The sequence below is a fragment of the Oncorhynchus gorbuscha genome, linkage group LG17 (genome assembly GCF_021184085.1).
Source record: "Oncorhynchus gorbuscha isolate QuinsamMale2020 ecotype Even-year linkage group LG17, OgorEven_v1.0, whole genome shotgun sequence".
Classification (NCBI taxonomy): domain Eukaryota; kingdom Metazoa; phylum Chordata; class Actinopteri; order Salmoniformes; family Salmonidae; genus Oncorhynchus; species Oncorhynchus gorbuscha.
The window spans coordinates 22,154,633-22,178,002 of NC_060189.1; the positions used below are offsets into that span (position 1 = coordinate 22,154,633).

Here is a 23,370-nt window from a genome sequence, read left to right on the forward strand (position 1 = left end):
ACCCTCTCACACTGCCATCTCTACTCTCCTCGACCCTCACACCCTCTCACACTGCCACCTCTACTCTCCTCGAACCTCACACCCTCTCACACTGCCACCTCTACTCTCCTCGACCCTCATACCCTCTCACACAGCCACCTCTACTCTCCTCAGCCCCCACACCGCCACCTCTACTCTCCTCGACCCTCACACCGCCACCTCTACTTTCCTCAGCCCTCACTCCGCCACCTCTACTCTCCTCGACCCTCACACCGCCACCTCTACTCTCCTCGACCCTCACACCGCCACCTCTACTCTCCTCAGCCCTCACACCGTCACCTCTACTCTCCTCAACCCGTCTCAACCCTCAATTGATTAACCTTTTATAACGCACGCTTTCACAGGTTTCCTTTGATTGACCTTGAAATTCACTAAAGATTCGAGCAAATAATGGCCAAATTGGAAAGATAGGTAGGAGCAAGCCCATGTAATGCATTGTAGGTTAGCAGTAAAACCTTGAAATCAGCCCTTGCCTTAACAGGAAGCCAGTGTAGAGAGGCTAGCACTTGAGTAATATGATCAAATTTTTGTTGGTTCTAGATTCATTGCCATATCATTATTGATACACTTTGCTCGTGAAGTCAATGATAAATAAAAGGTTTGGGATGCTTTTCATTTGAGTCATGATGACTTGCACTCAACCTGTTAAATGCATGCAATTATGGACCATGTGTTGTGACTGACTGGGAGTGATCACCAGTAGGTGGCAGTATTCTGTTCTAACTATAGTAATGAACTAGTGGTACTGCACATTGGCTGGTGTTACTGCAGTTCATATGGTCGTGGATTACTGTCCAACCAAGTAAAAGACCACAATCCTTCATAGGCATAGTAAAAGCGCTGATTCATTATGATTTAAAGGACAACATTGATCCTAGATCACTACTCCTACTCTGAGACACTTTGTGAATACTGGCCCAGAACCTATCCTTGAGAGAAGGATGTTCCTTGTTGTTAACCATGAGGTAATTGTCCTGTCAGATTGCCCGTCTGCGAGAGGAGGGCTCCAGGCAGCTGCAGGAGGAACAGAGGCTGATCAAAGAACAGATCCAGATGGAGAGAGAAGCACAGCTCCACCACACAGGCACAGCAGACTACACAGCCACAGGTACACTACTCAACCACACCAGTCACTCAACATCGCAGTACATTTTACTACCTTGTTACCCACAGAGTTTGGATTACAATGTTCATTCTACTTCTATGGCTGGCACACTTACCACATAACCGTGTAACCGACGGTTATGGATGAAGACTGTTATGAAAATAAAATAACTATCATAAAATGATAAAATCAATATTTTTGTAAAGAATAGCTGACTGAAGACGGGACGGCCGAGCATTCGTGCAGTTGAGTCCGTTTCTGGAATAACACTCTTAACAACATGGTGAAACTTTGTTGCTCCTTGCTGAAACAAGCAAGGTGCTGTAGTACATGATTAATACAATGGGTTTGGAACCTCTCACCCTGGTAAGGGCCACCCAACAAAAAAGTCATTCCGTGACTAGGGCTGTTTCGGTGACCGTATTACTGACACACCGGAGATCACAAGTCATAAATGCAGTCAAATTCCACATGACTGTTTAGTCACAGTAATTAGGCTTCTCCAAGCTCTGATTCTGCTGCTGGTCATTAGTAGCCTACCAAACTTGCTAACTGCTTGGTACTCAGCACTCTATAGTCCCTCTAATCACTCTGACATCAACCCAAATGTAATCTGAAATCTAATCAAACACTTCATGAGACCCCATGAGCTCATATTGCACAACATTTCTGCTAATAAAAAAACGAGGATCTCATCAGTTTTCTATATGCTAGGCCTACTATATTTATTTCTTGACTTTCCTAATATTAAGCACATTGCTTATCTTTACAACATGAGTACAGCCTACCTGGCTAACATGAAAATAAACCACAGGTAAAAGCTTCCTCCATTTGCTATTTAAGTGCATAGATGACATATTTCTTCCCCGCTGCCCCTGTTTCGATACAGGTGCAGGATAATGGTCTATTCTAAATCAAAACAAATGTCACACATATATATTGTTTAGTAGATGTAAAGACCAGATTAAATCAAGAATAGTCTGATGGGTGACAGTAATAGCCTAATAGTTTATCAACATTGTATGCTAAACGTTCTGATCGGTTTCATCAACCACATTGCATGAAAAGGTTTTTGTTGATGCTAGTGGTTGTAGTAATTTGGGATCTATCACATCCCACAACTGTCCCAGACTATGTTTGGAATATTTATTTCTTGCACAAAGTAGAATAGGTAAACTTCTGTACTATGGGGGATTGTAGATTGACATAGGCTACTGCTTTTGTTGTTCTTTATGCTTACTCATCTTGTTGACTGACAAAAAGTAAATGTGGACAGTTCTTCCATTATCTTCAATATGCACCTCAGAATTGGATAAAGACGTGTGAAGTTGCATCCCGGATGTGTCGGTCTTCACTTGTAGCCTGTGAGAGAGACCCGATCACGTGACAGCTGTGTGAGTGAGAGACGTTTCTGATTGTGCAGCACACTCAGGGAAAAGGGCAAAATGCAGCACTTCCGGGCCGCAAAAGGCATGGATTCTTTTACGTTGCATTACGGCCACAAAGGGGATGCCGCCGTGAAATGATCAAGTGTTTGTCAAGTTGAATGAGAGACTATTGGAGTGTGTACAGCCTGCGCAAGAAACAAAGCAGAGCTCATGCCTTTTCAAGCAACTTTTTTTCAAAATGTTTTTAATATTTGAACGGGGTAAAAAAAAAAGGCCCGGGTTAAACAAATAAGAAAAGGCCCGGGTTAAACAAATAAGAAAAGGCCCGGGTTAAACAAATAAGAAAAGGCCCGGGTTAAACAAATAAGAAAAGGCCCGGGTTAAACAAATAAGAAAAGGCCCGGGTTAAACAAATAAGAAAAGGCCCGGGTTAAACAAATAAGAAAAGGCCCGGGTTAAACAAATAAGAAAAGGCCCGGGTTAGACAAATAAGAATTTGTTCTCAAACTGACTTGCTTAGTTATATAATGATTTAACTAAGCAAGTCAGTTTAAGATCAAATTCTTATTTGCAATGACGGCCTAGGAACAGTGGGGTAACTGCCTTGTTCAGGGGCAGAACGATATATGTTTACCATGTCAGCTCAGGGATTTGATCTAGCAACCTTTCGGTTACTAGTCCAACTCTCTAACCACTAAGCCACCTGCCATCAACCCCTTGAACGGCTATTACAGAGACCAAGGTCATTTGGCTGGCCAATTACTGTTATCCAAAATTCCATGTCTATCACCGCCTTATCTACTACCTCTAATTATATGCTGTTGCACATGGTGCTGTCTATCAGACCCACTGCTAAGTCTGTCTACTGAACTGGGCTAGTCAACAGGGCAGTGAGCGGCCAGTTGGCCAGATATTACACAGTACACAGCTCGTCTGGACAGAACAACAACGGCATGTTCTTTGACCTTTTAAAATATGTTATGTTTCTTAGGAACACAACTGTTTGGACTATTTGTAGGAAAGGCCTATTTTTGTTCATTAGCAAAGAAATAACCTGGCTGCATAATACAGATCTGACAGACTAATATAGCGCTTCATCATCTGGTCCACAAGGTATCCTTTTACATCTTAATATCATATGCATTTGGGGGAAAAAGATGCTTGTTCTGGGCCGGAGCCATGAGAAACCATGGATGGTCTAGTAAAGGGTGATGGGAGTCAGCGTTGTGGGAGATGAGGTCTTGGCCTGGCCCCCCCATTGCTGCTGCACATTAAGTCAGGCAAGTTCAGCACGTCGTCACTGAGATCTTCTCTGCTCGCACGCTATTGGGTCTCTCCAGGCCTCTGCGGCGAGGCCTTCCTGGAACAACGCCCTGTTACGCCTCTCGAGGCACCCGGCAGGTCTGCAGGCTTGGGGTCGGGGCGAGTACAGTACTGCGGAGAGATGAACAATCCAAGACTGATCATGTATGACCTGTGGTGATGCGAGACAACCGATCCTGTCCGTCTCCCAACGGAGAGACAACAATGTTCTGACCACTGTGACAGAGCCCTCCCCGTCCCCGTCTCATTCGTCTTTTGATATTTTTTGTCTGCTTGAATGAATAATTTTTTCTTTGTCTTTCTCTCTCTCTCTCTCCCTTCACTGTCTTCCAGACGCAGCATTTGGAAGGCATTCCAAGAGCAATGTAACCCCCAAATTAAAAGTAAGTTCGAATATTGCTTTTAGTCAGGGGATTGGAAGAGGGGTCAGTATTTAGGGTAGAGATTTTTGGTGAAGGAACAAGAGAGCAGGGGGGAGGAGAGGGAGAAGTGTCTTCATACTGGTTCCCTCCTGAGGAATCTCTGAAGTGAGTGGCTGGAATCTCCTAAGGTATTTAATTTGTAAGTGGTTTATGATGGAAACCAAGACATTTGAGATTTAATGGAGAGTACATACACTCCTCCCCGTTCCTCTCCTGTACTGTAGGCCATCGTCAGGAGTGCTGTAACTATGTAAAAAGAGGGTTATTAAATTTCCTCTGGAAACTATTCAATCCCCATCTATTAAAGGAAACTGGGGATGTTAGCTAATGTGTTTCTGTATTTAATATTGTTAACATGTCTGATGCCCATCAAGAGCAGTATATCCCCCAAAGAAGTTTGTGTGTTCAGTTAGGAAAACAAACGTCAGGGCTGAGTGTTGAGTCTGGCTATGGTATTAAACAAATTGTATTCATGTACTGTGCATGTGCATATTATTCCATACATTACTCTGAGGGGCAGTTGTGTCTGTTAGCTGGTAACACGCAATAATGTCAATCTCAAAGTCAGACTTCAGTTAGTAATGTTGTTATAGAACAATATTGCTAGATGTAAATGAATGACATCTGTGTCTTTTTTAGGCTACAACATTCAAGCGGTATTGTTCCTGGCCCTAGAGCGTTGTTCTTTCCCTCAGTATTCTAATACAACAGGCTCAATTCTGGCTATATTATCAGGCTCAATTCTGGCTATATTATCAGTCCTTTATCTTTCAATCTGAGACAGAAAAAAATGCTTCATATTTAAATTTCCCCACAACAGAAATTTAATAATTTTCACTAATATTTTGGTATTTTATTTTGAGGTGGAATAAAGTCCAAAACTACTGGGGGACATTGACGCTTACGTTTCTAACGGTCCTCAAAGAGTAGATTTCAACAGTGCTATTTGGAAGTTGACCATACACCAGTTGACCGTAGCAACTTGCTGGAGCGGCCTGAACATTTGGGTATCACCCAAGATCTGCTCTGCCTTGTTAGAAGATTAATGGGGTACAAGGTTATCGTTGGGTAGAAGAGATTGGCCTTGGAAGGAGAAAGCACATTTTTGGAAATAATTGTTTTAAAAAGGTGTGGGTGGGGGGTGCAATTCCCAGAAAGTCTCTCCCTGACAGTGAACAGAGTTCTGCCCTGGTACGGTCACTCGCTGCTTGCCATTTATAATTCTGTTCCATTAGTTAGCGAGATACGGTCTTGACACTGCTGAGTTATGAATGAAATGAACCTGTTATGTAACATCTTACTCAGAGAGCTAGACGCTGGGAAGAAGAACCATTTACAATTTAAATGCTGTAGAGTTAACTTTCAGCTGTCAGCCAACGTTAGAGATCATTGCTTTATTACATGGTATTGGCTAATCAGGACTTTGCTCAGAATAACTCTCACATATTTCTGTGTGATTGAGTGACCCTCGCGTTAGCTGCGTGCCACACGTATTTGTCTAGCAGCAGGTGAGTCAGTCTGGTGTCTTCGGTCCAGATCCCAGTCTGACCTGTCTTAATTGTAGCCCTCCCCTAAGCACGTAACGCTGACTGCAAATTGACTGCAGGTCTCCCAGGTGGTGGTGGTGGGTATGCTCCAAGAGCTGAACAATGTCCCCCTGGAGCGCTGCTCTGCTCCTCGGCCTGGCACGGGCTCAGTCCTGCTTAATCTACGCTTGTCATCAGAACATATGTTTGTTTGTTTTTTTTCTCCTGGGGGCTGCAGGAGTGTGTGCTACACCACTGACTATAAATTAAGTATAACTGTAAGAAATCTAAGATATATCGGGAGCCCCGGATATATACCATATATATCCAGTTCCGTGCTTCAGCATTGTTTTTAGTTTGCTTTCGTGCTAGCTAAGTGGCTAGATGTAAAGATCAAGCTTCTTGGTTATAGCAGAGATATTCAATCCCCTCTTGGATCAAGATCACTGTTGCCCCAAAACAATTTTGTTTAAAAAAAATTGCGTCCCTTGTGTGCACTTCCGGTAATACCGTATACCCCGGTATGGTACAGAAACGATATGACAGTATGAAAATCTAGATAGCGCCCAACCCTATCCATAACCCAAAACTGGCAGATTTGGGGAACTTTAGTACAGACCCCATGTAAGTAGGTTCCATAACCCAAGACTGGCAGTTTTGGGGAACATTAGTACAGACCCCATGTAAGTAGGTTCCATAACCCAAGACTGGCAACTTTGGGGAACATTAGTACAGACCCCATGTAAGTAGGTTCCATAACCCAAGACTGGCAACTTTGGAGAACATTAGTACAGACCCTATGTAAGTAGGTTCCATAACCCAAGACTGGCTGCTTTGGGGAACATTAGTACAGACCCCATGTAAGTAGGTTCCATAACCCAAGACTGGCAGCTTTGGGGAACATTAGTACAGACCCCATGTAAGTAGGTTCCATAACCCAAGACTGGCAGCTTTGGGGAACATTAGTACAGACCCCATGTAAGTAGGTTCCATAACCCAAGACTGGCAGCTTTGGGGAACATTAGTACAGACCCCATGTAAGTAGGTTCCATAACCCAAGACTGGCAGCTTTGGGGAACATTAGTACAGACCCCATGTAAGTAAGTTCATAACCAAAGGTGGGTTATCTGTCTGTCTCAGTTTTTCTTTCCTAACTTTTTTTTCCTTCTCTCTTTTCAGTTGAAGTGGAAGTGTAAAAAAGAGGATGACACCAACGGCGGCTACTCTCAAGACTTTATTTTTAGCCTTCTATCAAAGGTGGGTGCCTTGAACTTCAATCACCAAGTATCACCAGTTGACTATGATTCAAAAAGCCATCGCCATTAAGTTGGCACACAGTTTATTTCTGAGAGCAACAGTTTCTCACACCTTCATCTCTTGGAAGGAGCTAAGACTCCTACTGTATGTCTCCCATCAAATGTTCTTATTTGAATGTGTAATGTCGCAGAAGAGACACTGGTTATGTAATCAAACTTGTAGAATATAGCTCTCAAGCTATGTGGTGCCGGGTGGAGGGGGACAAGCAGGGCTTGCTGCATCACAGACCTGTATCTGTCTGTGAGGACTTGTCCCCTGCTTCATCACAGACCTGTATCTGTCTGTGAGGGCTTGTCCCCTGCTGCATCACAGACCTGTATCTGTCTGTGAGGGCTTGTCCCCTGCTTCATCACAGACCTGTATCTGTCTGTGAGGGCTTGTCCCCTGCTGCATCACAGACCTGTATCTGTCTCCAACTCGCCTGTGATGAGACCTGCCTGGTGTCCAGCTCGCTTTTGAGCTCTGCATGACATCAGTGTTTTAGATGGTTTTATTTTCCCCTTTACACAAGCCCCATTAAGTTTTGTAGCAGTGAAAGGGCTTAGGGCAATGCAGTGCCCTCTTAGTGGTGCATGCCATTGTTAATGTCCCTGCTACTGGGCGGGTTTAGCAGTGCCAGGGGAGTCGCTAGGAAATGTGCTCTTCTCATGCAACCGTGTACCACCTCGAACTGCAACCAGCTAATGGGAGTTTTAGTGGGGCGTAGGTCGTGCAGGAATGAGGATAGGTCAAGTCCAAGTGTCACTGACGTCAAACGGAAGGAAAGCTTTGAATTTCTCCTCCGCACGCACTCAATGTACAGTCAGGCGTGGGAGGCTGGGTTAGAGGATTGTGGGAAAAGGAGTGTTGTTGTTTTTGCTAAAGTAAAGAGTGACATTTAAAAAACAACTTAACGCTATTTGCAATGGCAAGCTTCTACGATGAGTGGCAGGTAATGCTTGAGTAGGAGTAGCCGCCCATGTGTGGGAAAGGGGACTGTGTGTGTTTTGGACTCACGCAACCTTACGACTTCCCTGGAGGGGAGAAAAAATACATATTAAAATATTTGGATTTATGAAATAGGGGTCTACAGAGACTCCCGTTTGTCACTGTTGGCACGCTGTAGAGTGTCCACGTCCATTAGCATTCCTGGCCTGTCCTTTTCCCAGAGAAGCAGATTCCTGGTAATGGGATTCTCAGAGGCCTCCTTGCTGAGACTGCTCTCTAGAAGTGGGCTTAATGAGAGCGGCCCTGTATTTCAGGTGACATACTGTATCAGCCGTGGGCCCTGTCTCTGCTGCAGGCCTTTACCCAGAGGAGCCCAGCCTCCATCAACCTCAATCAGCCAAGAGCCTCTGTAATTATAAGTGCAGCTGAGAGAGATCAGCTTTTACTGCTGTCAGAGACCCAGTCCAAGTCCTGTCTCCACTCTCCAGCTCCTCTCTCTGTCTTTGTCTGTCTCTCCGTCTGTGTGTGTGTGTCAGAGGTCAGTGGTTGACCCAGGCTGGACTGTTCCTCCCCTGTACTCCCCTGCATCTGACGTACTGGCAGGCAGCTGGACAAGGGCCTTGGCTAATTTCAGTTTATACCAAAACATGTTTTATAGAGTTTTCCAGGATAGGATACCGTCTTGATACTTGGAACATGCTAAAAGTCGTTTATGTTGACGTGTCCCAGACATTTCTGCTGTGGTAGAATGTTACTGCGGTTGATATTTTTCTGGAAATGAATCATTAAAAAAAAAAATACATTAGGGTTCATGAAATTTTAAAGATCACATTTAGGGATGATATGTTTCTCATTCTCTCTAACAGTCTCAATCTCTCAAGGGACCAAATCACAGGATGTCCTACGTAGAGTTGTTATTGTGTAACTTGAAAACTCAGCCATTACAAGTGTGTCCTCTAACATTGTCATTGGAGGTGGTGGTCCATAAACTGATGTGATGGAATTTAAGCTTTAGAGTCCTGTCTGGTCAACTGTTGGGTTTTTCTTGCTGATTTAATGATGCCCATTTTTCTGGTTCTGTGTTCTACTTTGAGAATACATTGTGTAATAACTGTCTGTGTTTCTGTGGCTCTTTCAGTATGGCGACGTTTTAAATGTTCTCATATCAAGGAAGAAGAGAGGAAGTGCTGTGGTAGAATTTGAAACCGTAAAAGCAGCTGTAAGTATTCTGGTTCATAAATTATATACACTCATCTCATTTCCTTTTGAAAAGTCACTGAAAACAACCAATACCCACCAGATTTGACTGATTGGCCATTTCTTTACCATTTGGTTTGCACTGAGCATTATGCGTCTCAACAACTTCCCAGCCCAAGGCCCCTAGTTTTCCACACACATGATGCCATTCTCATCATCTTGTAGTGTGTGTCTGTAACAGAACCGAGTGTTCTGATGGGAACCAGGAGGACAGAAGGGCTGAGCCGCCTCATTGTTCAGACCACCTGAGTCCTCTGCTCCTTTGCTGTCACATGCTGTTTTGTTGTGGGCTCTGGTGCGATGTGTGGTTCCCCTCAACAGAACATTTCTGCTGTCCCCTGGGGAGCCAGACTCTGGGCCTGTGGTCGCCTTCTTGCTGTCTGGAGATCTCGGGGTCCCTACGCTGCTTGGGGGGGTAGGGGTATCTAAAGTTTACCCCACATGTGCGTTTCAAATACACAAGGCAAAACCCCACACAACGGCTGGGGTGGAAGACACAACTAACTCTATAGAGCTGAGAGGAGTAGAGAGGTTGATGTAGCTCCATTAGTGGTGCTGGGGGAAAAAATGGCCTGTCAGCAGATCATGTCACACTGGGGTCTAACGTTACTCCGTTGTTTCTCTCCAGGAATTGGCATATAAGAACGAGAGTGGCCTTACAGCAAACCCACTGAAGATCTCTTGGCTTGAGGGACAGCCTGAAGTCATCACCCCAGTGGTGTCGCAGGTTCAGCAAACATCTGGACAGTACTTCCCACCTAAACAGGTATGTAACCAGGGGCAACTGCCACCACAAGTAGGGCAACCTCTCCCCAATGTGCTTAGTCCTAATTCTCCTTCACTCCCATCAATGATAATGTAAGCCCTATGTTGCCAAATATCTCCACGTTGTTGGCTTCCAATCCAAATAACATTTCCTAAACACCATCCCGCAAAGAGAGGTATGTAAACTTCTGCGGTTTTAATTTTGTATCAGTGAGAAAATATTGCCCATCCACTTGCACTCTCCTTGTCTGGCCCAGACAAATGTGTTTGGTTAAATGGTCTTAGGTTTGTTTGGCTTGGAGAAGCAGTGTGTTGGCCCGGCGATGGCCCGATCCCCTGGCCTGTCCCGCCTCTCATTAAGGCCTGACCCACCCGCGAGACCAATGGAATGCCTCACTCCATGAGAATCACACGGTAACCCAACATGACCAGCGTGCAGGCTGGCACGAGAGGGCTTTCTCTCTCTACCCAGAGTGGTACTCACCCCAGTCTGCCCACCTTTTTGCTAACCTCCTGGTCGGCTTTCATAACGTGCATACTGGCCTTCTCCAATCAGAATAATGTTGTAGCACAGTTGGGAAATGTAGGTGGACGATGAAGGTGATCTGAGTCAGTTTGAGGAGTACAGGAAGTTTAAGCTTCTCTCTGGTCATGAGCTAGACATGATTCAGTCTGTCTGTCATAATCACCATTACTTAGTTTCCCTGCTGTGGTCATTTAGGCCTAATAATAGTAATAACGCTGACTTTGTTTATAAAGAGCTTTTCCATACATTTGGTCTCGGGTCTGCATGGATGGACTGTTTCACCTCAGCACAGTAACTCAGGCCCCTCGTCAGGGTTAGCACGCCATGCAGGGTTCACAGCCCGGCCCGTGCATTGGGACTTGTCAGAGTAATGTTATTATGGTAACCGGTTTTCCCGGTTAAAGCTATCCGATGCAGATTGCTTCATCTCTCGCAGAGTTTTTCAGGGCAGGGAACGAAAACAAAATGATTATAGCAGTGTAATTTTCACATTAGCCCTCAGTGAGAATGCTTCTCACTAAAGAGGCCCACATGACATAATGGGGATCCAGTGAATATTGCTAATATTGTCCCACATCTGGCCTGGGGTCAGTGGATACTGGGGAGAACCATGGAGGTCCTGGGCAGACTGTCTGGCCTGGGGTCAGTGGATACCCCAGGCCATGTACTGTTATAATCTCTACCCGGCACAGCCAGAAGAGGACTGCCCACCCCTCAGAGCCTGGTTCCTCTCTAGATTTCTTCTTGGGTTCCTGCCTTTCTAGGGACTTTTTCCTAGCCACCGTGCTTCTACATGCTTGCTGTTTGGGGTTTTAGGCTGGGTTTCTGTATAGCACTTTGTGACATCAGCTGATGTAAGAAGGGCTTTATAGATACATCTGATTGATTGGGGAGAACCATGGAGGTCCTGGGGAGACTGTCTGGGATCCAGAACACTACATCTCCCTCTTTCTCCCTCTTTTTTTCACTCTGCTTCCTCTCCCTGTCTTTCTCCCTCTGCTGCCTCTTTCACCCTCCCCTCATTTTCTAATTTCCCCTCTCCCTCAGTGTGACCTGCTGCGATCACAGAGGAGCAGCAGTGCTGATACCTGCCTCTTTAACCTCCATCAATCCAGCCCCAGCAAAGCAGGGAGCCCAGGGACGCACACGCCTGACTTTACACTATGCGCCACTCTGTTTAACAAGAGCATCTGCTTACACTGGTCTGGGACCTGCTGCTGCCCCTGGGCCCCCAAGTCCCCACAGGCCCATGGAGATCCCTAGTATCACACACTGTAGCAAATTTGGAGAGACATGGATGAGCCCTGTTGTACTCCTGTGCAGAGTGATTCTCTAAGTTTGTGAATCAAATCAAACCATTTGTCACGTGCCGATTACAAGAAGTGTAGACCTTGAAATGCTTACTTACAAGCCCTTAACCAACAGTGCAGAGAAGAGTTAAGAAAATATTTACCAAATAAACAAAAGTATAACAATAACGAGGCTTTGTACAGTGGGTACCGAGTCAGTGTGCGGGGGTACAGTGGCAGAGAAAACAGTCTATGACTAGGGTGGCTGGAGTCTGAACATTTTATGGGCTTTCCTCTGATACCGCCTATTATACAGGTCCTGGATGGCAGGAAGCCTGGCCCCAGTGATGTACTGGGCCGTACGCACTACCATCTGTAGCGTCTTATGGTCAGATGCTGAGCAGTTGTCATACCAGGCGGTGATGCAACCATGCTCTCGATGGTGCAGCTGTATAACTTTTTGATGAAACAGGCCCTCTGTCAGACATGGGTGTGTTGGGTCAGGCGTTTCACCAGTAGGGACACCATGCAGAGACAATACTGTAGGGGTGGTGGTCCATTCACAACGTTCTTCTAAACATAAATAACCAAGCAGGGTACGGAACAGAGGCCCTGTCCCAGCCGGGCCATGGTGCAGAGAATTGCTCCCTATGCTCCAGACTAAACTCCCTTGTACTTCGATAGGATCTAGTTTCACCTCCTGAGTGTGCTATGTTTTGTATCACTGCACCGTGCCATAATAAATGATCATAATGAGAGGCTGTAAAATATGTATGGTAAATCATTCTGTGCTTGTGCTGTTTTTCAAACAGTCGGTCTCTGTTGACATTTGATGTCAAGTTTTATTGAATGTCAGTGTGATGTCAGCTGTGTGTCTGTTCCTGAAATACTGAGTGGATTACGTGATCTGTTAAGAATCGACTATACTGTCCCTACATAGATGGAATGGTGGCTTGCATGACAATGCCAAGTCATTACGGTGGATGAGGTGTTCAAGCTGTCCCCCAGAACTCTTCCCATTGCTGTCAGACTACATTCACACAGTGTCAATATGACTCATAGTTGTTAAGCCCTTACCTCACAGAATCTCTTGAGTTTGGGGTCCACATCCAACCATCTGTATCCTCCCTATCAGTAGAACCTGCAGCATAATCATGTCTTTGGAAGTCATAAGTCATTGCATCCCCAATTTAGAACAATCGTTCAGCATATTGTCTTTTTAGAGTATTTATTCTGCTAAAGACGTATCGCAATATTTGATACGACTCTGTTTATTTCATCTTTGAGGAAACCAGATGTAGCTTGTCATCTGTTCTAGGATGTTTTAATAACATCATATCGGACCGGCTAGCTTCCTTCTGCTAAAGAAAGAGCACGCTCACCTACAATAGCCCCCGAGTCTGTCTGGGTCTTGGGATGCTGTGCATAGTCCTGCTACAGTTGGCAGCTGGCTGCACTCTTTCTGGACGGAGACAACAACTTCTGGTGTTCTGACTTCCTGGAAGAGTCCGTTTAGCAGCGAAAGGACTAATGTAACAGATTGTTTAATTTACAGCTGTTGCCAGCTGTTATCGGCATCAATTAATTTAACTGGGCTTTAGCTTAGACAGGGAATAGAGAAGGACTATCTTAACACGAGGTCTGGGAGCAATGGAGACCACTGCATTTTTCTTCATGGGACAGTTAGAAGGAGTAAAAGGCCATGGGAGACTGTTTTTACAATGCTGACTCAGTGTTTTTCCTCTGTGGACTGAAGTTGAATTGAATCTCCTCAGACTTTTGTGCTCCTCTTCGATCTACTGTAACACATTGCATATGAACTTGATCAAATAGCTTGCTAGTTTTAATCAGAGGATGTTAAACTTTTGAGATCTTTTGATGGTTTTGTCGTCTTAAGGTTTTACGATGCCCAAGTGTATCATGGATATCATGCGAAGCAGTACTATTGTGAGCTACCTTGGCCCTAAATGTGTTTTTAAATGGGGGAGAAATGTGTGAACCGGTGGCTCTGTAATGTGTTCTGACACGATGTAGAATTCCATAAACAATATCAGTTTCAGAAACGGAATGTCTCGCTTGTCAAAACAATATTTCCACCCCCCAAAAATGTCAGATTTATTTTTATTTTTTATAAAAAACCTCTCGTCTTTTGTAAGATGGCTTTCGTGGTATTCTGTATGATGGTGAGTTTGGAATTTGAGGGAAAAGTGGTCCCAGATATGATGGGGTAACTCACAGTTTAAAATGTTTTGCCAGTAGGCACTGTGCCAAGATAATTTGTCTTCCAATTACTCTTCTCACATCAGCCTTGTGAGTTTGGGCGCTTGTTGAGGATAACTTTATGTGACTTCTCGTGTGGAGGAGCCCAGTGCAGAAGATGGGGTGTCGTACGGTCCAAGGACAGTCTGCGTGTGTGTGGGTGCTCTGTAGTTCTGTCTCTGAGCTCTGTCTGGGACAGCGGGACATTAGTCCCACTGTTCCAGAGGCATGGTATGTCATTGAGGAGAGTCTGGGTAAGCGGTAATGTAGATTTAGGCACCAGGTTGGACAATGAAGTTGTGGATGCTGATGAAGCATACGGAGTGGGCTCTCATAGGATTATGTGAAAGGTGGGAAAGGAAGAGCTATCTTTTCTGGGCTTTGACAAGAATAAGAAACCATAATGTATGGTCCTCCTTTCCTGTCCTGAGCAAATGATATCAAGACTCGTTAACCTAGAAAGCCAAGATGTCAATCTGATAAGGCCCAGGAAAACTGTCCGTTAATGTTCCTTATGAATGGATTACTTGTTCTGCTGGTTCAGGATAAGTGGGGAATAAAGGTTGACTTTATCAAGCCCAACTTCATCTATTTAATAACCTTGCTGTGATGCAGGTGTGGTCAACACTGTGCATCATAACCATTCAGTACTTCCCTCAAGCTCCAGTTCATTGTAATCGCAGTAACTTTCAAAGTGAAAATTTGGCTTGGAATGTCTGTCCGTACGTGCCCATGTGTAAGTATCTAACATGGACTACTTTACCTCCAGCTGTCTCATGTAATGTCAGGGTGTAATTTCTCTTCAAACAGTAAGTGTAAAATGTGACAGGCTTTAATATGGCCTCTATGGCACCTCATGACTGTTAGAAAACCAGACTGTTAGAAAAGCAGTATTATACAAGCCATCTAAAATGCTGATGCGAACCACTGATCTTAGAATTTGACACGGGTAAAATAAGTTAGTGTACACACTGGTCTAAAAGAGTGTTTCACATTGTGTTATTATTCTCATAAAACATACAATATACTGAAAGCCATAATTCGTTTTACTGAAAGATGCACAAAACATATGCAGTACAGATGTACCCACAAACATCAGTGACTCCATTAGATTAACATGCTATTGCTAATGCTGTTTAACTGTTTGTTAGCAGCAGGACACTCATGGCTAGTGAAGTTCTCTGTAATGCCTCAAGGATCCCTGGAATGTAACAGCTTTTAGCTTTGCCCCACTGCTTTCCTTTCCTGACCGCCCCCTGCTGTGGTGCTGGCTGTGGCTTTCTCCCAGCTCCCCTTGCAGGTGGGTAAGTGGGCCCAGGACTGGGGTTGGTGGGCGGCGCATCAGGCCCTGTTTGTTCAGCAGGTAGTGTTTAAACCCTCATCAGGAGCCTTGCTGGTAATGGATGGCTGTGGTCCTCAGCCTTCTTGGCTCCAGCAGCACGTGGAAGGATCACATTACCCCTCGCCACCTTCCCCTCTCGCGCCATTCACCAGAGCGAGGGACTCAGATTAAACATTTAAGAAAACGGCGCTGGGGTTTTGGGGCACGGACCTGTGGCCTGAGTTGCAGCCCTCCAACCACTGGCTTTATTGGAAGCAGAGCTAAGTGTTTGTTTTCATTGTGTTGTTGGAAAGAGAGATGGGGCTGCCTTCGTGTACCTTCAAGTGGGGCCTCTGAGATGCGTGCGGAAGAGAGATTGCCCTCCCCACACAACGGAATGGCAAGGACGCCAAGTCGTCACAGCTTCAGGACCTTGGAAAACTAAGCCCTCATTCTTTTTTCTTTTCTTTAACATAACATTCTTAAATTGAACAATCCTCTTGAGCTCTGTAGGAAGGAACTGGGTTTAAACTAAGGTGAAAAAGCAGCCAACTGAAAATGCCTACTTTACTTTGAACAGCTTGAGGGAAAGAAAAAGGTGCTAAATTATTAACTAGACTATGTAACATTTTATCTAATGCTGCAACGGGTAATGCTAGAAGAACATGAACTTTGCCCTTTAAAGCGTATGCAGTTTAACCCTTCAGAGGGAAGAATTCCAACGTTAACTCTTTAATAATCACATTAGATAATATACACTCATACTGATTATGTTGCTGTATAATAGAAACAACAGATGGATATGATCAAAACAAATTCAACAAATTAGCGTATAACTCAAACATGACGTTCTGAAATGATAATCTACTGTAAATGAGAGAAGGGATAAGTTGAAACAGAAGTTCATGTACTGGCTCTTATTGTCCATGATTTAGATCAGTGTTTCCTAACCTTTTTTGGTTACTGTACCCCAAATCACATTTTGATCTGACCGGAAAACCCACAAAGTACCCCCTCGTGCATTTTACCAGTAGGCCAATGGTCCTTTGAGTCTTCCCCACGTACCCCCTGTGGATAGCCCAAGTACCCCGAAGGGTATACCGTGCATTCGGAAAGTATTCAGACCCCTTGACTTTTTCCACATTTTGTTACGTTACTCCCTTATTCTAAAATGGATCAAATAAAAAAAATGTCCTCATCAATCCACACACACATTTTATAGATTTTTTTTTTGGGGGGGGGGCAAATTTATTAAAAATGAAAAACACATCTTATTCACAAGTATTCAGGCCCTTTGCTATGACACTTGAAATTGAGCTCCGGTGCATCCTGTTTCCATTGATCATCCATGATGATTCTACAACTTGATTGGAGTCCACCTGTGCTATAATTCAATTGATTTGACATGATTTGGAGAGGCACACACCTGTCTATATAAGATCCCACAGTTGACAGTGAATGTCAGATCAAAAACCAAGTCATGAGGTTGAAGGAATTATCCATAGAGCTCAGAGACAGGATTGTGTCGAGGTACAGATCTGGGGAAGGCTACAACATATTCTGCAGCTTTGAAGGTCCCCAAGAACACAGTGGCCTCCATCATTCTTAAATGGAAGACATTTGGAACCACCAAGACAGAGCTGGCCACAGTAAAAGGTACATTACACCACGCTTGGAATTTGCCAAAAGGCACCTAAAGACTCTCAGACCATGAGAAACAAGATTCTCTGGTCTGATGAAACCAAGATTGAACTCTTTGGCGTCACATCTGGAGGAAACCTGGCACCATCCCTACAGTGAAGCGTGGTCATGGCAGCATCATGCTGTGGGGATGTTTTTCAGCGGCAGGGACTGGGAGACTAGTAAGGATCAAGGGAAATATGAACAGAGCGATCCTTGATGAAAACCTGCTCCAGAGCGCTCAGGACCTCTGATTGGGGCTATGGTTCACCTTCCAACAGGACAATGACCCTAAGCACACAGCCAAGACAACGCAGGAGTGGCTTATGGACAAGTCTCTGATCGAACATCTCTAGAGAGACCAGAAATAGCTGTGCAACGACGCTTCCCATTCATCCTGACAGAGCTTGAGAGGATCTGCAGAGGAGAATGGGAGACACTCCCCAAATATAGGTGTGCCAAGCTTGTAGCTTCATACCCAAGAAGACACAGCTGTAATCACTGCCAAAGGCGCTTCAACAAAGTACTAAGTAAAGGGTCTGAATAATTATGTAAATTTGATATTGGTTTAGTTTTACTTTTGCAGAATTTTCTAAAAACCTGTTTTTGCTTTCTCATTATAGGGTATTGGGTGTAGATTGAAGGGGGGAATGATTTAATCCATGTTAGAATAAGGCTGTAACGTAACAAAATGTGGAAAAAGTCAAGGGGTCTGAATACTTTCCGAAAGCACTACGTACCTCAGGTTGGGAACCACTGGGTTAGATTACCTCACATGAAATGGAGGAGGATCTCTTTGTAGTTACAGTTCTGTCCACATCTCATCCATTACTCTGAGTCCATTGCATTTTATATAATTCAGCCACAGTCAGCTAATCCAAAGATTGAGATTATATCCCCATGGTGTTTCAAATGTTCTGACATTGTTTCTTTAAGTCAATAGTTTTTTTAAATGTCAGCTGTTCATATCCTAGGACAGTTTAGAGTGTTCTAATGCCAGTCACATATAATTATGTCAGTGAAGTCTCTTGCTGAGGACCCATGTTTGTCTGGCTGTTCCTCTAATAGTGGAGCCTGTCCATGACCTGCAGCACATCGTCCAGGATGGAGGGGCCCAGGTCCAGGCTGAAGGAGAAGCTGTTGTCCACCTCATCCAGCTGCAGTGTGTTCTCATGGCAGGTCTGAGTGGAATCTCCATCCCTGCCAGAGCTCAGACTGCCCCGGCCAGGACTGTGGCTACTGACCATGACCCCGTGGCTGGGGCTAACACTGGCCTCGATCGCCCCCTCACCCTCCTCACTGTCCAGCATGGGCAAGGATCGGTACTCCTTCCTCCTCTCTGAGGCGCTGTGGCTCAAGTGGGCCCTGGTCCACTCTGGGATCTTTAGGGCCTCGGCTTCACCCAGGTTAAGTCGTGGGGGTTTGGGTGGAGGGTAGCAGGCCAGGAAGAGGTTATGTTCGCTCTGAGAGCTGTGCAGTATCAGGCTGTGGCCCCCCTTCAGAAAGGACAGGTCCCCGAAGCTGTCACTGCTGGCATTGTTCCCGATGTGGGCAACGTGGCAGAAGTCGGCCAATGGGAGGCTGATCATGTTGACAGAGAGCACCTCCCTGCGCTTCTGGGTCCTAGACCAGCGGGCCGAGGCTGGCTTACGGCACAGAGACATCTTCAGTGGCATCTTACCTGGTCCTGTTGATGTCCTTTGGTTCACTTCTGAGATTAAGCCTAAATGCAGTCTACCATTTTAGAAAAAAAGCTCTGTTTTGAAAAAGATAAGAAACAAAATAATTGATTTAAATGATTTCACTTTGAGATTAGGTTCATGTCAGATCAAGTGGTTTCCCATCAAGAACATATCATACATCTCTGATATAAATGTCCAGGTTTACTTTCATCATTCTGCAGCATACAGGATGTGCACTATTTGTTTCCCTCTGCTTTCCAACAACAGATGTAACCTTTGGATTATGTCAAGTTTGATGTGAAAAGGCAGCAGCTATTATTTAGAGAATGCACCTGCTCTGCTTGGTTTTGTATTAATACAATTCTTCAACATTTGGCTCCTGGGAAATAGTCCAACATGTGCTTTGAAGTGTTTGATTTTAAATGTTTACTTTTCAAATCCAGTTTATTCCCATAAATGCAGGTGTGGTCTGCTGAATGCACTAAATGGATGTCTTGATTCTGACTTTCAGTATCTGTGCACCAAATATGCACTTTTTATAGCAGACCCAACATCCTGTATAGAACTCGCCAGCTTGTAGTTCTAAAAAACGGAAATTAGTTCGCCATGGCTCGTTGGTCAAAGCCTATGTGGAAATTAATGTTTTTTTTTTCTCCATAGAGTTTTTGGATAAACGTCCAAAATAAGGTCTGAGGTTAGCACAGGCTTAGGAGATCTTGATACCTTTTGTTCTATGAGATGATATCATTCAGCTAACACCACCTTTATGAATGATTAACCTTTTAACGTGTTTTGTGTGAAGAGGCGACTCCGGGATGATGGCCTTCTAGGCAGAGTTGCAAATAAAAAGCCATATCTCAGACTGGCCAATAAAAAGAAAAGATTAAGATGGGCAAAGAAACACAGACACTGGACAGAGGAACTCTGCCTAGAAGGCCAGCATCTTGGAGTTGCATTCTTCACTGTTGACGTTGAGACGGGTGTTTTGCGGATACTATTTTAATGAAGCTGCCAGTTGAGGACTTGTGAGGCGACACTCTAAACACTCTAATGTACTTGTCCTCTTGCTCAGTTGTGCACCAGGGCCTCCCACTCCTCTTCTATTCTGGTTAGCGCCAGTTTGCGCTGTTCTGTAAAGGGAGTAGTAAACAGCGTTGTACGACATCTTCAGTTTCTTGGCAATTTCTCGCATGGAATAGCCATCAGGCAACTACAACTACAGGCTTCACTCTTACTTTTAATCAAGAGTTATTTGATGAATGGGGTGGAATTTGCTTCATGTTGAGACAAAACCCAGATTCTTTCAGACACAGTATGCAAATTCATCTTGTTTTATTTGTCTTTAACTTTGGAAGTTGAGCTGGTTTACTGGTCACAGACAGTTCGTCAGCCTTTCCTGTTTAACATGCTGGATCCAGAAGAGATCACATTCCACAACTCTTATTTGAGAGAGGTGTGGCAATACCTGACATGATTTGTTATGATGGTAATGTATGTAGAATTTAACTGGAATATGACTTTCACATACTGTAACTGGTGTCAAACTGGTGTCGATTTTGGTCATTTTAGAAGTTAATCTGTACAGTTTCAATCTCAGTTAGCTGTAAATGTTGAGCCTTGAACAGCTACTTCCCATTTAGAAAGCAAGGGCATAAAACCTTTTACCTAAGACAACTGAACACACTGAGGAATGTGTGGCTATGAAAAGATGAAGTCCATTATAGTTCATGTAAGCTCTAGGCCCAAAGCGCAAAATGAAATGCTCCTTATTCTAATCTAGTTGAGTATGGTTCCAGTAACTTAGTCATTTTATTGAGTAACACAGAATGCAGTTCATCTCTGGCTTGTCAAATGGACAATCTCAGTGGTCTCTGATTTTACAGGCTCCTAACAGCTTTGCCCATATAATATCTGTGTTCGTGACTTGAAACACTCACTCTGTAAATTTGTAAGGCACTACGGCAAACATGTTTTGTTGGCCCATAAAGGTTTTACTGGCACTTTAGTAGCAGCGGGAGATGGGGAGAGTGTGGACACAACAGCATTCCTTTCCAAACATGTCAGTTGGACGAGGGCGTGTTAGAATTGTAGCGGTCATTATCACGCTAAGGAAACACTTATCTTCCAAGTCCAAATTAAAGAAGTAAAAACTGCTTTGCCATTTACAGTTACTAAATCATCTCGTCAAACTGCCTTTAGCCAAACACGTTTGATGGAGACTTTCGAAATGAGTTGGCCACCTGTCCAAATGGAAATGCCTAAAGTATGTTCTCAAGAGCAGGTGTTGGTTAAGTCTCTTAAAACTAATACTTTTGATTGGTTGATCGATAGAGTTTGTAACAACATGTATGATAGATCTGTTAGCTCTTACCTGTACTGCTGTGTACACAGGGCATCTGTATCCCACACCCACACGTCTGTCTCTTATCAGGAAGCCAGGCTAGGGCTGATACCTGTAGACTGTGACACTGTTTCTCCTGACATGATGAGGCTTGTTCAACTGCAGCGGGAGAAGCACCGTGAACAACCGTGAGAGAGCGAACTGGTGCCACTTCCCCAGACAATTCTCTAAATCCTGGATTTAACAGCCTAGCTACTCTTGTCTCTTACCTGAGTCTTATAATCCTTATCAGTAGAGACCCTGTCAGGTTTGTTGGTTGAGAAAGTGTCCTCTGTAAGTAACCCAGGTGAGGTGAGTGTAGAAGAGGGTTAAGAGGAGCAGGTGGGGTTTTGTGTTTTTTCTCCCTACCTAACGGCAGAGAGTGTTTGTCCTCTGGTGATGTAACTCTTCCTGCTGTGTGAGTCTGAATCATGGGCGTAAATCCCGCTGGCTGCACCCACTACCTGAGGGAGAGGGCAGAACAGGAGCTGTCGGAGTCCCCACTGATTTACTGCTTGTAACACGGATGGAATTGAACTCGGGAAAGAGCACAGCACATTCCTCACACAGACAGGGCCACAGTGACGTGTGTGTGTGTGTGTGTGTGTGTGTGTGTGTGTGTGTGTGAGAGAGGGGGGGGGGGGGGGCTACTCACACTCCGATGGGGTTAACCGATCACTAATCTCCATGGCATTGTCTCTACTCTACTGATTTCCTGTGCTCTGTTAGCTTGTGTAAAGCCCCGGGGCCAACGTAGGCCATTCTGGCTGAGTGTAAGCCAATAGGCGGTGATATCGGATGAAGCCACTGACTAGCATACAGATATGTATGTGTAGAATGGCTGAGTTGCACAAGATAACTTGTTGCCGTACCAATTCTCACGCCTCTAGCTGCATGCTTGTTTTTGTTATTGGAATGTTGTAGGAATACTGTAGTCATAGTAGAATATGAATTGGCTTCTCAGTATTGCTAACCTCCAGTCAATGCCACTATAGGCCCAAATGTAAATGTCTTGCTTGTAGTGTCTGTGTGTATTTTTGGCCTCCTTAGATGTCTACTGTAGTGTTCTGTAATTGAACCATTATGCTTGATGATTGATAATCACCGTTTGTATGCTGTGGGTTTATGCTATTGACAGACTTACTTTTCCCTTCAGAGATAAAGCTTTAGCAGTGGCCAGAGGCCTACACCCCACTCTGCTCAGCTTCTAGCTAGTGTATACATGTCTCTGGGATGGTCTACATCTGGTCTCAGCAGCAGTCATACTCTGTGCTCCACACCAGCATCCTCCCAATCATTGTGCCTCGTCTTTGACCTTGAGGAAACGTTAGTGGCCATCTGTTTGTCTCCAGACAACACAACACTCTGCTCCAGGGTTTCTGAGATGAAACATCCTGTAAAATAACACATTTCACTGCACTTATCCAGTGTATGTGACAAAAATAATTATGTATAGATAGATGGATATATATACAGTGCCTTCGGAAAGTATTCACACCCCTTGACTTTTTCCACATTTTGTTATGTTATATATAACCTTATTCTAAAATGGATAAAACAAACAAACAAATCCTCAGCAATCTACACACAATGCCCCATAATGACAAAGCGAAACTGTCCAACTCATCCCAAACCATTTTAATTGGGTTGAGGTCAGGTGATTGTGGAGGCAGGTCATCTGATGCAGCACTCCATCACTCTCCTTCTTGGTTAAATAGCCCTTACACAGCCTTGGGGTGTTGGGTCACTGTCCTGTTGAAAAAGAAATGATAGTCCCACCGAAGCGCAAACCAGATGGAATGGCGTATTGCTGCAGAATGCTGTGGTAGTCATGCTGGTTAAGTGTGCCTTGAATTCTAAATAAATCAAAGACAGTGTCACCAGCAAAGAACCTCCACACCATCACACCTCCTCCTCCATGCTTCACGTTGGGAACCACACATGCGGAGATCATCCGTTCACCTACTCTGCGTCTCTCAAAGACACAGCAGTTGGAAACAAAAGTCTTAAATTTGGACCAAAGGACAGATTTCCACTGTTCTAATGTCCATTGCTAGTGTGTGTTGGTCCAAGCAAGTCTCTTCTTCTTATTGGTGTCCTCATGAGAGCCAGTTTCATCATAGCGCTTGATGGTTTTTGCGACTGCACTTGAAGAAACTTTCAA

General features: G+C 44.5%; 2 protein-coding genes across 3 annotated transcripts in view; one reads left to right on the forward strand and one right to left on the reverse strand.

Moving 5' to 3' along the window:
* The window catches only part of LOC124001371 (dnaJ homolog subfamily C member 17-like), a 56,608-nt gene that overhangs the window by 25,794 nt on the left and 7,444 nt on the right, over positions 1-23,370 (forward strand). Inside the window, exons 6-10 of the mRNA XM_046308113.1 lie at positions 1,021-1,147; positions 4,189-4,238; positions 6,983-7,060; positions 9,186-9,266; positions 9,933-10,070. Of these exons, the coding sequence (XP_046164069.1) occupies positions 1,021-1,147; positions 4,189-4,238; positions 6,983-7,060; positions 9,186-9,266; positions 9,933-10,070 (474 nt within the window). The remainder of the gene's footprint in view (positions 1-1,020; positions 1,148-4,188; positions 4,239-6,982; positions 7,061-9,185; positions 9,267-9,932; positions 10,071-23,370) is intronic.
* On the reverse strand, positions 17,590-21,713 carry LOC124001372 (cdc42 effector protein 3-like). Of its 2 annotated transcripts, XM_046308114.1 has the most exons (3): positions 21,437-21,713; positions 21,198-21,326; positions 17,590-18,900 (listed from the first exon to the last, which is right to left on the reverse strand). In XM_046308114.1, exon 3 carries the CDS (start codon positions 18,818-18,820, stop codon positions 18,206-18,208), a length of 615 nt encoding a protein of 204 aa, XP_046164070.1. In that variant the 5' UTR covers positions 18,821-18,900; positions 21,198-21,326; positions 21,437-21,713; the 3' UTR covers positions 17,590-18,205. The 2 variants fall into 2 exon arrangements, with proteins under 2 accessions (XP_046164070.1, XP_046164071.1); XM_046308115.1 differs by having other exon boundaries at positions 21,198-21,713.

Excerpts from the sequence above, each read along its gene's own strand:
- LOC124001372 (XM_046308114.1), bottom strand. The coding sequence starts at position 18,820 with ATGCCACTGAAGATGTCTCTGTGCCGTAAGCCAGCCTCGGCCCGCTGG.